This window comes from Euleptes europaea, chromosome 8 (assembly GCF_029931775.1).
Source record: "Euleptes europaea isolate rEulEur1 chromosome 8, rEulEur1.hap1, whole genome shotgun sequence".
Lineage (NCBI taxonomy): Eukaryota > Metazoa > Chordata > Lepidosauria > Squamata > Sphaerodactylidae > Euleptes > Euleptes europaea.
The window spans coordinates 1,202,701-1,216,310 of NC_079319.1; the positions used below are offsets into that span (position 1 = coordinate 1,202,701).

Below are 13,610 nucleotides of genomic sequence, written 5' to 3' on the forward strand. Positions count from 1 at the left end.
TGGGGAAATCACACGGTGGAGAGCGGGAGGGAGAGCTTCATGGGAGGAGAGGCCAGGAGCTAGCCGGCCACCCACTCCTTGAGCCTTCTGAGGATGAAAGCGCAGAGCTGAGGTTTCTGGACACAAAACGACCCCCTGGTTCCACCTGCCCACCCCCAGCCATGTCGTTTGCCATGCTGCGCTCGCCCCCCAGCCGATACCTGTACCCTGAGATCAGCATGCTGTCGGAGGATGAAGAGAACGGGAGCGAGAGCTCGGGTTCTGAGGAGAAGCCCTACCACCTGGACGCTGACGGGTACGGGCTGAAGAGCGCCAAGCGCAGAAGCAGCAAGAAGGCCAACCGGATCAACCGGGAGCCCCGCCAGCGCCACACGGCCAATGCGCGGGAGAGGGACCGGACCAACAGCGTCAACACGGCCTTCACTGCCCTGAGGACTCTCATCCCCACAGAGCCGGCGGACCGGAAACTCTCCAAAATCGAGACCCTCCGCCTGGCTTCCAGTTACATCTCGCACCTGGGCAACGTCCTCCTGGTGGGGGAGGCGTGTGGAGATGGGCAGCCGTGCCACACCACGCCGGCCTTCTTCCACCACAGTGGCAGCAGCAGCAGCCCTCCCTCGCGGGAAAGCGAGAACTCGCAACCCAAGCAGATCTGCACATTCTGCCTCAGCAACCAGAGGAAGATGGTAAGTGCTGGGGGGGGGGGGCGCGGTCAGGGCAGGAGCAGTCAAGGGGTACCCGACCTGCACAGTTCTCTACATTGAGCAGAACTCCTAGGGATTTTCCAAGTGTTTCAATTTACGAAGGAAGGAAGGAGCTATCCTAAGTAGGCCAAAGAGACAGTATTGAACACATGAAGCTGCCTTATACTGAATCAGACCCCCGGTCCATCAAAGTCAGTATTGTCTACTCACACCGGCAGCGGCTCTCCAGGGTCTCAAGCAGGGGTCTTTCACATCACCTACTTGCCTAGTCCCTTTAACGGGAGATGCCGGGGATTGAACCTGGGACCTTCTGCATGCCAAGCAGAGGCTCTATCACTGAACCACGGCCCCTCCCATGTTCTTCCCTGGGTGTGTCTGTGTGGGGTTAAGCAATGGAGAGAAGAGAAAGAGACTGTTGGGGGGGGGGGGGGGCGGGGAGAAGAGAAGAGGGCCGTAGACAATGAGCAGATACCAAGAAGCAAAAATCCCCCCCTCCCCTGGCAACTGGGAAACACAGCAGCTCAGACACTGGTTCTAGCACTTGGACAGGTGACCACTTACAGGACCGCTGATGGAACTTGGAAAGTATTCTATCACCCCGACAGATGTCCTGTGGTATAGCCACATCTTTTCAGACACTGGAGATGATAAACTGAGGCTGGGGGAGTGTGGCTTGGCTACAGAAGCCACAGAACTCAGAAGGGCCGTGGGACTCAGTGGCAGAGCCTCTGCTTGGCATGCAGAAGGCCCCAGGCCCAATCCCCAGTGGCATCTTCAGTTAAAAGGATCTGGCAGAAGGTGATGTGGACACACCTCCGCCTAAGATCCTGGAGAGCCGCTGCCAGTCTGAGTGGACAATATTGCCCTTGATGGACCGATGGTCTGACTCAGTGCAAGGCAGCCTCAGGTGTGCTCATGAGCTCAGAGCGGACCTCGAAGCGACATGCACTGCAGCATGAGGAGTCCAGGCACAGGGATGTGGGGTGCAAAATCCGGTGGATTGTGGGGCTTGAGCCGTTTTGCCAGTTCCGGGGAAAGAGAAAGGCCCCCTCTGCCAAGCCAAGCCGCCGAAAGTCACACTCGCCACTCCAAGGGGCCCCCTTTTGAAGTCCCCCCTTCTGTTTGGGGAGCGGGAAGATTGATTCTCAAGAAGCCAGAGATGCCTGGACCAGAGTTTTCTGGCTTGAGAAATGGAAGGGCAGCCTTTTGCATTGTGCCCCCCCCCCCAAGCCCAGGTTGAAACGTCCCAGGGCCGAGCCCTGCTTAGCCTCTGAAAAGCACAAAGGGAGGCACGTGCAGCTGCTTGTGCATCAGTGACCACGGAAGGATTTGGGGAAGGGCCATAGCTCAGTGGTAGAGCATCTGCTTGGCATTCAGAAGGCCCCAGGTTCAATCTCCGGCGTGTCCAGTTAAAGGGACTAGGCAGGTAGGTGATGTGAAAGACCCCTGCCTGAGACCCTGGAGAGCCGCTGCCGGTCTGAGTAGACAATACTGACTTTGATGGACCAAGGGTCTGATTCAGTAGAAGGCAGCTTCATGTGTTCATTTGCTTCAACTGCATCAACCTCAACCGGTGATTGTGAAGTTAAAATGAGAACAACAAGAAGATGCTCATCCCCTGATGAAAGCTGAAAATGGACATTACCTCTTCTAAAGAGGAGGGTCACATAACCCTCTGAACCTTCCCCCCCAACACAAAACAAAGTGCCCAACAACATGAGACGGTGCATGTCTAATTTAGCCCTAAGAAGCAGCTGTGCAGGGCAGTGGTGATGGATCAGGGCCCCCACGACAGAGAAGGGGGTTAACCTTCAACGGCAGACTCTCCCCCCAACTAAATATGCCCTCCAATGGATTGATGCCCCTCACAGAGAAAAAAGACAGGTACTAAAATCATGCCTTTTTCCTGATCAAAACATTTTTGATCAGGAAAACAGTGCTGGGGGGGTCCACCCCCCCAGCTGCATCCCCAATCCATACCGCTTCCCTCCCCAATGGGGATCGACGCATCAGGAATTCTGTGTCTAGCCCTCCAATGCTGGCTAGCCCTCCATCGAGGGACACGCTTCTGGCACCACATAATCTTTTGTTCAAATCGGGACAAGGGTTGGCAAAAAGGCTCTGCTGCTCCCCACTTTCAGCCAGAGTGAAGATCAAGATCTCCGGGCGCCACCCTCGTTTTTTACAAGGAACGTGATTTCTAGGGAGTCCAACTGCTTATTATTATGATTCAAGCAAACAACCTGAAGCAGAAACCGCAACGGATACAGAAATAAAGTTCTGGGTGTGCCAAAACACTCTTTCTAAAAGCGGAAAAAACTTGGTCTGACAAACCCACACTCAGAACCTGTTGCTACTTTATTGTGTTAGTAAGTGATGCACCCACATAAAAAACAAACAAACCACCAAAAGGTTGCAAAGCGGCATGCAATAAAATTAAAACAAATGAGACAATGGGATGAAAGCTGCTGGAGGCAATAAAGACCAACAAAGGAATCTGCAGTACCCGGGAAAATCACACAGCAGCAAAGACCAGCCATTAAAAATGTCAAAGTGAGGGTCTTATGATGGCAGATCTTTGCAGTCAGTGAAGGCAGGCAGGCGTGGGGCCCTGGCGGAGATGCTTTGGAAGAGGGCCACCGACAATCAGGGTGGTGCTGGAGGTGGGATGCATCTTTCTCAGGGGGTCTGACTCTGCAACTTGGAGGAAGGGCAGAGGCAAAGTTTGCAAAACCTTAGCCTGAAGAGACAATGAAGCGCCTCAGAGACCAACAAGGTTTGGGAGATCTGAGCTTCCAAGGCTCAACGCCCCCTTAGAATCATAGAGTTGGAAGGGACCACCAGGGTCATCTAGTCCAACCCCCTGCACAAGGCAGGAAATTCACAACTACCTCCCCTCCCTACACCCCCAGTGACCCCCTGCTCCATGCCCAGAAGATGGCCAAGATGCCCTCCCTCTCATCATCTGCCTAAGGCCACAGAATCAGCATTGCTGACAGATGGCCATCTAGCCTCTGCTTAAAAACCTCCAGGGAAGGAGAGCTCACCACCTCCCGAGGAAGCCTGTTCCACTGAGGAACCACTCTAATAGCTAGAAAATTCTTCCTGATGTCTAGACGCTTCTCTTCTGCCACTTGGCCTCAGCTTTGGACAAAGCAGGAGAGCCAAGCGGGGCAAGATCGGGGAACCGCCTCCTTCAAGAGGGGGAAGGGCTGCCTCGCCGGCTGGGGCTCCTTCTCCCTTGACCGCTGGGGTCCCCCGACTCCTTGAGGACTCAAGGGGGGGGCAAATCACCATGTTCCAGCAACACCCTTTGTCACTGACGCCCTGCAAGACGTTTCAAAAGAGGAATTATTTGGGTCACTGGAAAACAAACGTCTCCTTCAGTACCTGCGTGGCGCTGGCACAGACAGGACTCGGCCCGTAAAGCAAACCAGTTTGGTTTTTTAAAAATTAATTTGTGACGTCCGGCCTTGCTTTCGTTCTCAGAGCTGCTGTGTTTGGGCTGAAGTTATTGAAAGAGACGACTGTTCTTTTGAGACCTCATTTCACCCAAATGACAGAAGCACGCACAACTAATTATTCAATCTATCTGTAGTGGCGTAGAGGCAGTGCAGTGAAGTAGTTAGAGTTGGACTAGGATCTGGAAGACCCGGGTTCAAATCCCCACTCAGCCATGGTGGTTCACCACAGGCAATCTTGGGCCAGTCACTCCCTCTGAGACTATCTATCTATCTATCTATCTATCTATCTATCTATCTATCTATCTATCTATCTATCTATCTATCTATCTATTTATTTTGTTTATATTCCATCTTTTCCCTGATGGAGACCCAAAGTGGCTTATATCCTCACAACAACCTTGCAAGGTAGGTTAGGCTGAGAGAGTGTGTCTGGCCCAAGGTCACCCAGCAAGTTTTCATGGCAGAGCGGGGATTCACACCTAGGACTTCCAGATCCTAGCCAACATGCTAACCACTAAAACTTGCAGGTTGTTGCCAGGATAAAATGGAGACAGGGAGAACCATGCTGTAAAACTGCTTTGGTTCCCCCCACATACACACTGGGGAGAAAATCAGGGCATAAATGTCTACATAAATAAATCTACTTGGTGACCTCCTGATGTCCACATCTTAGACTGTGCTCAGCTTTCTCAACAGCTTGGTGGGGGTGGGGGGAGAAGCAAGATTTGCGGGAGTGTGAGATTTGCGGGAGTGGGCGAGGTCGCTGCAACAACATTCTTGAAGTCCCGTGGGACAGAAAGGTCAGGCCAAGTGCCACCGAGCTCCTTGCAAAGGTTTCCTAAGTGCATATGCACTCCAGCCACGTGGGAAGGGAGAGGCCTCCAAACTGGGCAAAGAACATGGGAGGCAAGAGAAGGAAGCGTGGAAAATGCGCCTTCTTGAGTTTCAGGGGTGAAAAGGGAAACAAAGCCTGACTACTCCCCAAGGCGGGGACCTCTGTAAATTTATCTAGGTTGCAAAGGGAACACCAGAAGGTCAGAGAGGGGAAGCCACACTCTGTGAAGCAGGGAGACGGATGCCGCCAGTGTGACAGGCCAGGCCAGGAGATGGCCTCTGGGCTTCTGCCACAGCAATTTGCAGCTATCAACTGATACCGTGAACACAGAATTTGTTCACAGAATCATAGAGTTGGAAGGGACCACCAAGTTCATCTAGTCCAACCCCCTGCATAATATGGGAAATTCACAACTACCTCCCCCCCAACACCCCCAGTGGCCCCTGCTCCATGCCCAGATGATGGGGGAAAACCCCCCAGGATCCCTCTTAACACTTGCACAGCATGGTTATGAGCGAGCGACCAAAGGCCGCATTCCCCTGCTCTTCCAAAACATGCTTCAGGGGGTGGGGGGCCATCTCTCGCCCCCACCACTACCAGACCACTCTGATTTTAGACAGGACTTTGAAAGTGCCCTCAGCAAAACCACTGTGAGAAGTGGGAAAGATGCGAACCCCGAACCTCCAGAAAAAGTCTCCCTCCAGGAGAGCGACAATTCCCATTGATGCTCGAGGCTGGCAGCACCACGCAAGGCCACGGGCAGGGGGTTCATGGCCTGAGAAGAAGGCGCTCTGGGAGGCTACTCCTCTTGGCAGCTGTGGGGCATTTCAGTTTCTGTGCAAAACCTGCCATGGATTTTAAGTGTGTGGAGACTGCGCTACAGATTCATTGGCAGGTGTGAGTGTGCGGCTGTAGGATCTACCCACTTGCCACAACAGCTGAGTGGCAAAAGACCATCAGTATTAACTCCTGCTTTCCCCAGGATCCTTGGAAGGCACAAAGTAGGTGGGTCATCTGAGCTTAGACTGAAATGTTCAGGAGAGAGGGTGCTCTCCAATCAACAGGAGGATCACTGCGCAAGAGACCGTGAGCCGGCCGCCCCCTCTCCTCTCAGCACAGACAGAAGAAGAGCAAAAACCAGCATTGGTTCAGCTGAGTGACGAACACGAGATTGCTGAACTGCTGGAAGGAAATGCAGGGCCTTGCAAAGATGGCCAGCAGACCCCCAAGTGTCTCGAGGCCTGGAGCACCTCTTACGCTTGTGAGCCTGTGTGTGTGTGTGTGAGGATGCAAGCGCAAGGCTTACAAAGACTGGTCCTTTGGAGGGGGAAAATCACTGGCCTGGGCCCCAGAGCAAGACCCCTGCTGTTTGGAGCCCTGCAGACCAGGCTCCTGGCCCTCCCGGTCTTTGGCCCCAGGGCTATGGGGCTGCTCCTGCTGCTCCCCCACTGCCCTTGTTCCCAGCCCCCAGGCACATTAAGCAACAAGGCCAGCAGCCAACCCAGCTCCCACAAGTGGGGACATCCTTGGCAGGGCACCGCTGGCAGGACCAGCTGTCTCTGGTTGCTGCTGTTCCTCGTGGGAGCTCAGAAGACTGGGGAGGAGGGGGCTTCTTGGGGAGCTTCAGCAGGAGCCAGGCAGAAAGTCAGCACTGCGCCGGCCAGGGGGGCACCTTCGGCAGCATGCGGGGGATGACGACGACAACACTGGGTATTTCCCCCCCTAAATTTACATTATTTATAGTCCGCCTTTCTCACAGGGGCTCAAGGCAGATTACACAGAGTGAGTCAGTACAATCAAAATGTACCCAGGTTACAACTGACATCCAGATCAGCGCGTGTTTTCGCTATCTTAGCAGCAAAAAACTTGGCAAAGGTTATCACAGCTCATTGTCTGTTCTTGGGGCATCAGAGGCTCAGATTTAGGCATCAGCAGATGCTGACCTGACCTGAATGACTGGGATGGGTGTGAGGAAGCTGATGCTATCATAGCAGAGAAGTCACCTTCGTCTGCTGCCCTCACTGCCGCTTCATGGATCTTGCAATGAGCCCTAGAGCATCATCTGCCAGACTCAGTACGATCTCTCTGCCAGCGCCGTTCTGGATGTCTCCCAGCCCTTTTCAGATCACCCAGCTCCATGGTCAACCAGGGGGCCAGGTTTCGTCCCACAGGTACGGATCGCCAGGGAAAGCGCCACAGACTGCGCATATCTTTTTTTAGATGCATCCAGCTAACCTTTTCCCCACTATGGCAGGCGGGAAGGAGGGGAACACTCTGGACAGCCTGTTACACTCGAAAAATTCAGGGCATCAATTTCAGCTGCCCCTGGGTACCGCTGCAGAAGTACAGAACAGCTAAGTACCAGCCATGTGCAAACCCAGTATCGACACATGGACTGCGCATGCTCTCCTGAAGTCACGGGAGGAAGCCGACGCACGGCAGGACTGCTCTTGTGGTAATTCTCCCATGGCTGGTATCCCTTCAGGCAGGGTCGGCACCAGACTTTGCCACCACACACAGTCCCTCATTTGCAAGGTACAAAGTCCACCACAGCCTCCACTGGAATCTGGGCTTTTGGCTCTCCCTTTGCCTCACATCTCCCAGAGGCAACAAGAGGGACGCTAGACAGGTGACGTACGAGGAGAAGGCGCTGGGTTCTTCAGAACATGAAGAAGAGCTTGCAGCGCAGAGGGGAAGCCTGCCTGGGCTGTTCTTGCTCCGATGGAAACATGCTCATGATCCTCAGAAAAGACCACGTCAGAAGAGGGAGTGCCCAGACCGAAGGGCAACCCACTGCCCGGCCTGGGAAGGACCAGGCCCGGGGCCCAGATGGCCACCTCGATGTATGAATGCAAGACGCTGCACAAAGGAGGGACATTGGAGAGGGGGAGGAAGCAAGCAGTTGTAGGGGATGGATGCTAGGTATGGATGTCCCATCTCCCAAGCAGCCTCCCAAGGAGAGGAGACCTGGTCTGTAGATGAAGAGACCGGCAAGGAGCCGAGACCGATAGGGGTGACATCCTGCTCTAGAAGAGATCCTGAGGCCTCCCATCAGGGCCCTCCCCAATTTCCTCTCCTTCTCCAAAGGAGGGTCTCTAAACAAAGGGATGCGAAAGTAAAACGAAGCAAGCAGAAAGCTCTCCCAGTGCAGAATCAAGCGTTTCCTCGTAGCGTGGTCTTTCTTTGCCGCATGGCAGCTTCCTCCTCTCCCCCTTCAGTTCCTCAGCAGAACCACCATTTCTTTAAGCAAAGGGGAAAGCTGCCCCTTTGAAGCCCCAGCTCAGCAGGAGGCTAAGTGGACGAGAAAACTACAGAGGCCGCTGCTCCTCCAGAGGTCTATCGGGGTCAGGCACTGGGGGAGGGGGGGGAGGAAACACTCCCCTACACACACACATACACACTGCAGCTGAGAGGGGTTGCCATAGCTTTCTGGCTCAGGAAATGTCCAGGTCAGAAGGCGAAAGCAGGTATCTGGACAAACAAAACCTGCAGGTGCGTTTCTAGCCCTTGGAAGCTCTGGGCGAAGATGAAAGAACTACCTGGCAGTTCTATCTAATAGGAATCACCCCTAAATACTTGTGATTCACACTCAGTGCCAGAGGGTTCGTTCCTCCCACCCATCCAATCCATGTGCTACTGGAAGGGTAAGCCTAACAGGCTGCTGTCTGCCGAGTCAGACCCTTCACCCAGCAGGTTCAGTTTTGCGTGCTTTGCCCGGCGGCAGCTCCCCAGCAGAGATCTTTGCACTCCGAGCCGAGGGCCTTGTGGGCATACGGGGCATCTGCTATGCAGCGACCACCGCCCTTCCCTCTAAGCTAGGAGGGGGCTGCATTCCAGGGACCCGGTCCTACAGTCCCAATCCTGCATTGTGCAGGGGGTTGGAATAGATGAACCTGGTGGTCCCTTCCAACTCTATGGTTCTGTGTCACAGATGGATCACCTCAGCCTCCCCCTAGGGAAATGCTCCTTGTGCCAAGTCGGAATATCAACCTGTCTTTGCAACTGGTGGGGGGGGGGGACGACATAACAAAGAGAGTTGTTTGCATGACACCCTTGCCTGCTTGAACAATTCCAGCAAGAATCCCTCACAGGGACTGGGTGAAGTAAGAGCTGTGGGCTAACAGAGAACCAGTCCAATGTGGGGTCGTCCAGCTCGCTTCACAGGGTGGCAAAGAGGTTATGGGGCTTCTCCTCCTCCCTTCTGAACCAGACGACATTTGCCCCAGCAAAGTATCCCTGGGCCAAACCTGCTCTGCAGCGGATGATGGTCATTGTACCCCATGGGCATCAGGTGGGGCAATGGGAGGCGAGTTTGGACCCGGGAACAGAGATACAACTCGTGCCGCCCCCTTCCTTATGCAAAGCACTGCACGGCGCTTCTCCCAAAGGCAGGAAGCTTTGTTTCGTTTTCTCGTGCTTCTGAGCCGCTGGTGCCCGTGGCTGAGGGGCCTGCCGTGATTTGACGCTGCTCCACTTTGCTTTGAACCCATCCCCAGCAGCAGCCGAGGGATGGATTTTTACGGGCAAGCGCCTGCCAGGGTGGAAAATGCCCCAGGCAGAGCAATCCCAAGCTGCGGTGGGGGAATCTTTGGGTGGTGGCTCAGTCAGGACTGCTTGACTGAAGCGGGGTCTGATTGCTCCAGGGGCGTATTGCAAAAGCTGGAGCAGAGTTCTGGGGAGAGGCCCATGAAAAGCACTCTCCGGGGGCCAGTAGCACAGATGTGGGGCCCAGGAGGTGGCACAGAGGCTGTGTACCCACAGCTGGGAACCCCGAGCCACCAATTCAGCAGGCAGTAGGTGGGCACCTGGAAGCCAGCAGCACGGCCTGCCTTGGGGCCCAGGAGCTGAACGGGGCCTTTTCCTGTCCCTCTCCCCAGAAGATGGGCTGCTCTAAACCCCCCTAATTTACTGTTCCTGCTTAGCTTAATGGCAGCGGAAAGGCAAGGTGATAGGGGGAAAAATATGAGGCGGGATTTTCCGAATCCCCATTTCCTCTCCAGACAGCAAAAGAACTCCTGGGGCCTGAACATCTGGGAAATTTAATTTTACCATTTCTGAGCTCAACCCCCCCCCCCCCCCCGCCTCCCCTGTAACAAAGGATGAGGCTGCTATTACAACGCCACTCACAGACGCCTGGAAGCCCCAAGCAAGGAGGGGGCAGCAAGCTGGGGGGGCAAAGGCACCCACACAAGTGCGCTTATTTCAGCACAGCACAACCCCGTGCAGAGGCCCGAAACATTCCCACCACCCTGGGGGGGAGGGGATGTGCCAAAAGGGGGCTGATTTGAGACAGGATTCTTGGCCAGACATGCTGTACAACAGTTTGGCAGGGGCCCCTGATGGACCCCTCTCTCTCCGAGGAGCAGCAAGTGGCCACGATTGGCATCTCCGTGCCAGGGGTCCATTCCGAGGGAAACACACAGATTCACCAGCACATCTTGCCAAGCCACCAGGAAACAAAATCCACTGGGAAGGCTGCATAAATTGCTTTAATTTACTATCTCTATATCCCACAGTGTTACAAGGATACTTAGGGTGGGGTATATATTTTTTTAAAAAGAAACTCTAAATCGAAAAGCAAGAAAACAAAAGTGACCTAAAATCCCTATTCTGAAGCCCCAACTAAAAAAGCCTCAAGATGAAAAGCAGGCGTAATAAAAACACTAACCATCCAATTCCTCGGTCATTTGGTTATGTTCAGCTCCCCCGCCCTACATAAGAACATACGAAAAGCCCTGCTGGATCAGGCCAAGGCCCATCAAGTCCAGCAGTCTGATCACACAGCGGCCAACCAGGTGCCTCCAGGAAGCCCCCAAACAAGACGGCTGCAGCTGCATTGCCCGGCTTGTGTTCCACAGCACCTCATATAATAGGCCTGCTCCTCTGATCCTGGAGAGAATAGGGATGCACCAGGACTAGAATCCATTTTGACTAGCAGCCATGAATACCCCTCTCCTCCATGAACATGCCCACTCCTCCTCTTAAAGCCTTCCAAGTTGGCAGCCATCACCACATCCTCTCTCCGTTCTCTGGGAAGGTCAACAGCAAGGCACTTGGGCGGGGCTTCCGGGGGCCAGGAATTCCAAAGTTTGGGGGTCACGCTGAAAAAGGCCCCTCCCACGCATCCGCCAGCCTGACCTCCTCGAAGGCCGCCAAACTGAGAAGGCCCATGCCAGGTGGGCCCAGACTAAGGGCAGGTGCGTAGGGGGGCAGGAGGTCCCTCAGACCCCCTAGCTCAAGGCCACGAGGGCTTGAAAGGTCAATACCAGCACTCTGAATTGGCGGCCAGCATTGCAGATGTCCAACCGGAGACACACAAATTCAGTGGTGAGCTCCTGTCAATAGGCTCCAGCGTCAATAGGCTGGTTAAGAGCAGTGGTTTGGAGCGGTGGACTCTAATTTTGAGAACTGGGTTTGATTCCCCACTCCTCCTCATGAGCGGCAGATTTGTTTCCCCACTCCTACACAGGAAGCCAGCTGGGTGACCTTGGGCTAGTCACAGTTCTCTCAGAGCTCTCTCAGCCCCACCTACCTCACAGGGTGTCTGTTCTGGGGAGGGGAAGGGAAGGGGATTGTAAGCCGGTTTGAGTCTCCCTTAAGTGGTAGAGAAAGTCGGCCTATGAAAACCAACTCTTCTTCTTTTTCAGATCCTTACTCCTTTAATCTGGCACTGTTTTACACCGTACTTAGCCACAGTCTTTTTTTAACCTTGCTTGTGCTGCTGTTTTCATTTGACGAGTGATGTTGTATTTGTTTCACTTTGTACACATATTTATATGGCCAGAGAGATTATATATATTTTACCAAACAAACAACATTCTGCCTGCCACGATCATCACCAGCTCAAGTTTCTGAACAGGTTTCAAAGCCCGAGTTTGGTCTATTTAGATTAATCCAACCAGCCAATTATCTTCTGGATGGAAAAGTTCAAGAAAGGGGCCGCTCGGTCTTTACAAAGTGCAGGGATAGGAAGGCTGTCAGCTGCGGGGTAAAAACGAGTCGCAGGAAGGTAGCCGGGGCTGGGCTCTCTGGGGGGAACAAGGAGGAGAAAGCCCCGGACCGTGGACCACAGGGATCTTAAACCCTTGCAATCTCAGTGCTTTTGAGGCTGCCGTTGTAATTGCTCACTCTAAACCCCTATTTTGTGGGCTTTTTGAGGGGAGCTCAACGTTTCCGACATGGGATTCCTGGCTTTCGTGCTGGAAGCCAGACTCCAGCATTTCCAGCAAAATGGATGCCACACACAAAGCTGGACCGACGGGGCCAAAGATGCTGGGTAACTGTACTGACCGAGAACCGGTTTGCATTGGGGGTCAGGCTGCCAGGGATAAAAGGCTGCCGAGCAGAAAGACGGGCACATGGGAGCAATCAGATGCCAAGCAAGAAAACAGGGCTGGCGTGGGTGCTAGCGAGTCTCTTGCCAGGTACAGAGAAATCACATTTCTTGCCCAGCCAGGCACTTTTGGGGGCTTGGAGTAGCCCCTTCTGCAGCCCCAGGTGTGTTTGTCTAACTCTTTTCTTCTCCCACTCTGGCCTTTGCAGAGTAAAGACCGAGACAGGAAGACGGCAATTCGGAGTTAGGCGATTATGGATTCAGGAAGGAGGAGGAGGAGCAGGAGGAGAGGAAAGATGGGAAAGCCACACATGCCAAACACAGACAGACAGAAACTTCCGGCCTGCCCCCAGCTGCCACGTGGGTCTACCCAGGATGAACTCACAACAGCCTATCCCAGGGGAGAGACTGAATGCCTCTCGGGCTTGGCTCGGCAGCAAGGTCGGCACAGGAAGGGACGTGGGCTGGAAACACTCTGGAGGAAGGTGCTCGGCCCGTGGAGTGCGCCAGGTAGCCCAGGAGGTCTCTTTCCTGCTCAACAAACAGAAGGGCACGGGTGCTCTACTGGACGATGCTCACAGACTGGAATCCTGCTGGAAGCAGAGGCCCAGAGACTGCCTCGTAGAGGGACACCCGGATTTTGCTCTGTGTGCTTCCCCCTTTTACAGTAATGGGACACTCCGTTCTGGAAACCTCGGGTGAGGTGATGATCAATACATTCTGAAGTTCCATGTCACTGATGCCAGTAATATAAAATCCAACTTATTTGCATAGCAACAGGTGTGCTGATGGGGCGTGAGCTTCCTTTCAGACCCCCTGTGCCCGGCTGCCGCTGCTCCGCAGATTCTGGGCTCGGTTGTGCCACTGATGGGGAAATTGCACGCTTCGGCCTGGGTTCGAGGAAGGGGGTCCAGGTCGCTACTAACAACAGGAGCAGGAACTCTTCTCTTTAGTTTCTTTATCCCGTGTGAATTTCATGTTCCCTGCATAATCCTCACTCTCACCTTTCTATTGGGGTGGCGGGGAAGAAGCCAGAGGGCAGGACATCCCAGGGCCCCAAGACACCGCCTGGGGAGAATTAGCCTCGCCCTGTTCGGCCCCAGCAAAACTCCGTAAGGCACCCAACTGCGCTGTGTCAAGAGGGGGCTGAACTAGAGCAGCAGGCACTTCCTGGGGGGGAAATCCATCACAGCAGAATCCGGGCACGCAGCCAGCATAGCAGGAGAGGTCGCACACCGGCAAGTGCAAGGGCTTCTCCTTGGGGCCAAAGGTGG

General features: G+C 54.2%; 2 protein-coding genes across 2 annotated transcripts in view; one reads left to right on the forward strand and one right to left on the reverse strand.

The window, feature by feature from the left end:
- The window catches only part of BOP1 (BOP1 ribosomal biogenesis factor), a 103,526-nt gene that overhangs the window by 14,951 nt on the left and 74,965 nt on the right, over positions 1 to 13,610 (reverse strand). The window lies entirely within an intron of this gene.
- SCX (scleraxis bHLH transcription factor) lies at positions 144 to 12,584 on the forward strand. Its single transcript, XM_056854110.1, has 2 exons — positions 144 to 686; positions 12,546 to 12,584. The coding sequence occupies exons 1-2, from the start codon at positions 162 to 164 to the stop codon at positions 12,582 to 12,584; spliced, it is 564 nt and encodes a 187-aa protein (XP_056710088.1). The 5' UTR covers positions 144 to 161.

Bases quoted from the DNA above. Each gene is read 5' to 3' on its own strand.
- SCX (XM_056854110.1), top strand. From the start codon at position 162: ATGTCGTTTGCCATGCTGCGCTCGCCCCCCAGCCGATACCTGTACCCT. The intron at 687-12,545 runs GTAAGTGCTGGG...TGGCCTTTGCAG, and splicing joins TCAGCAACCAGAGGAAGATG to AGTAAAGACCGAGACAGGAA.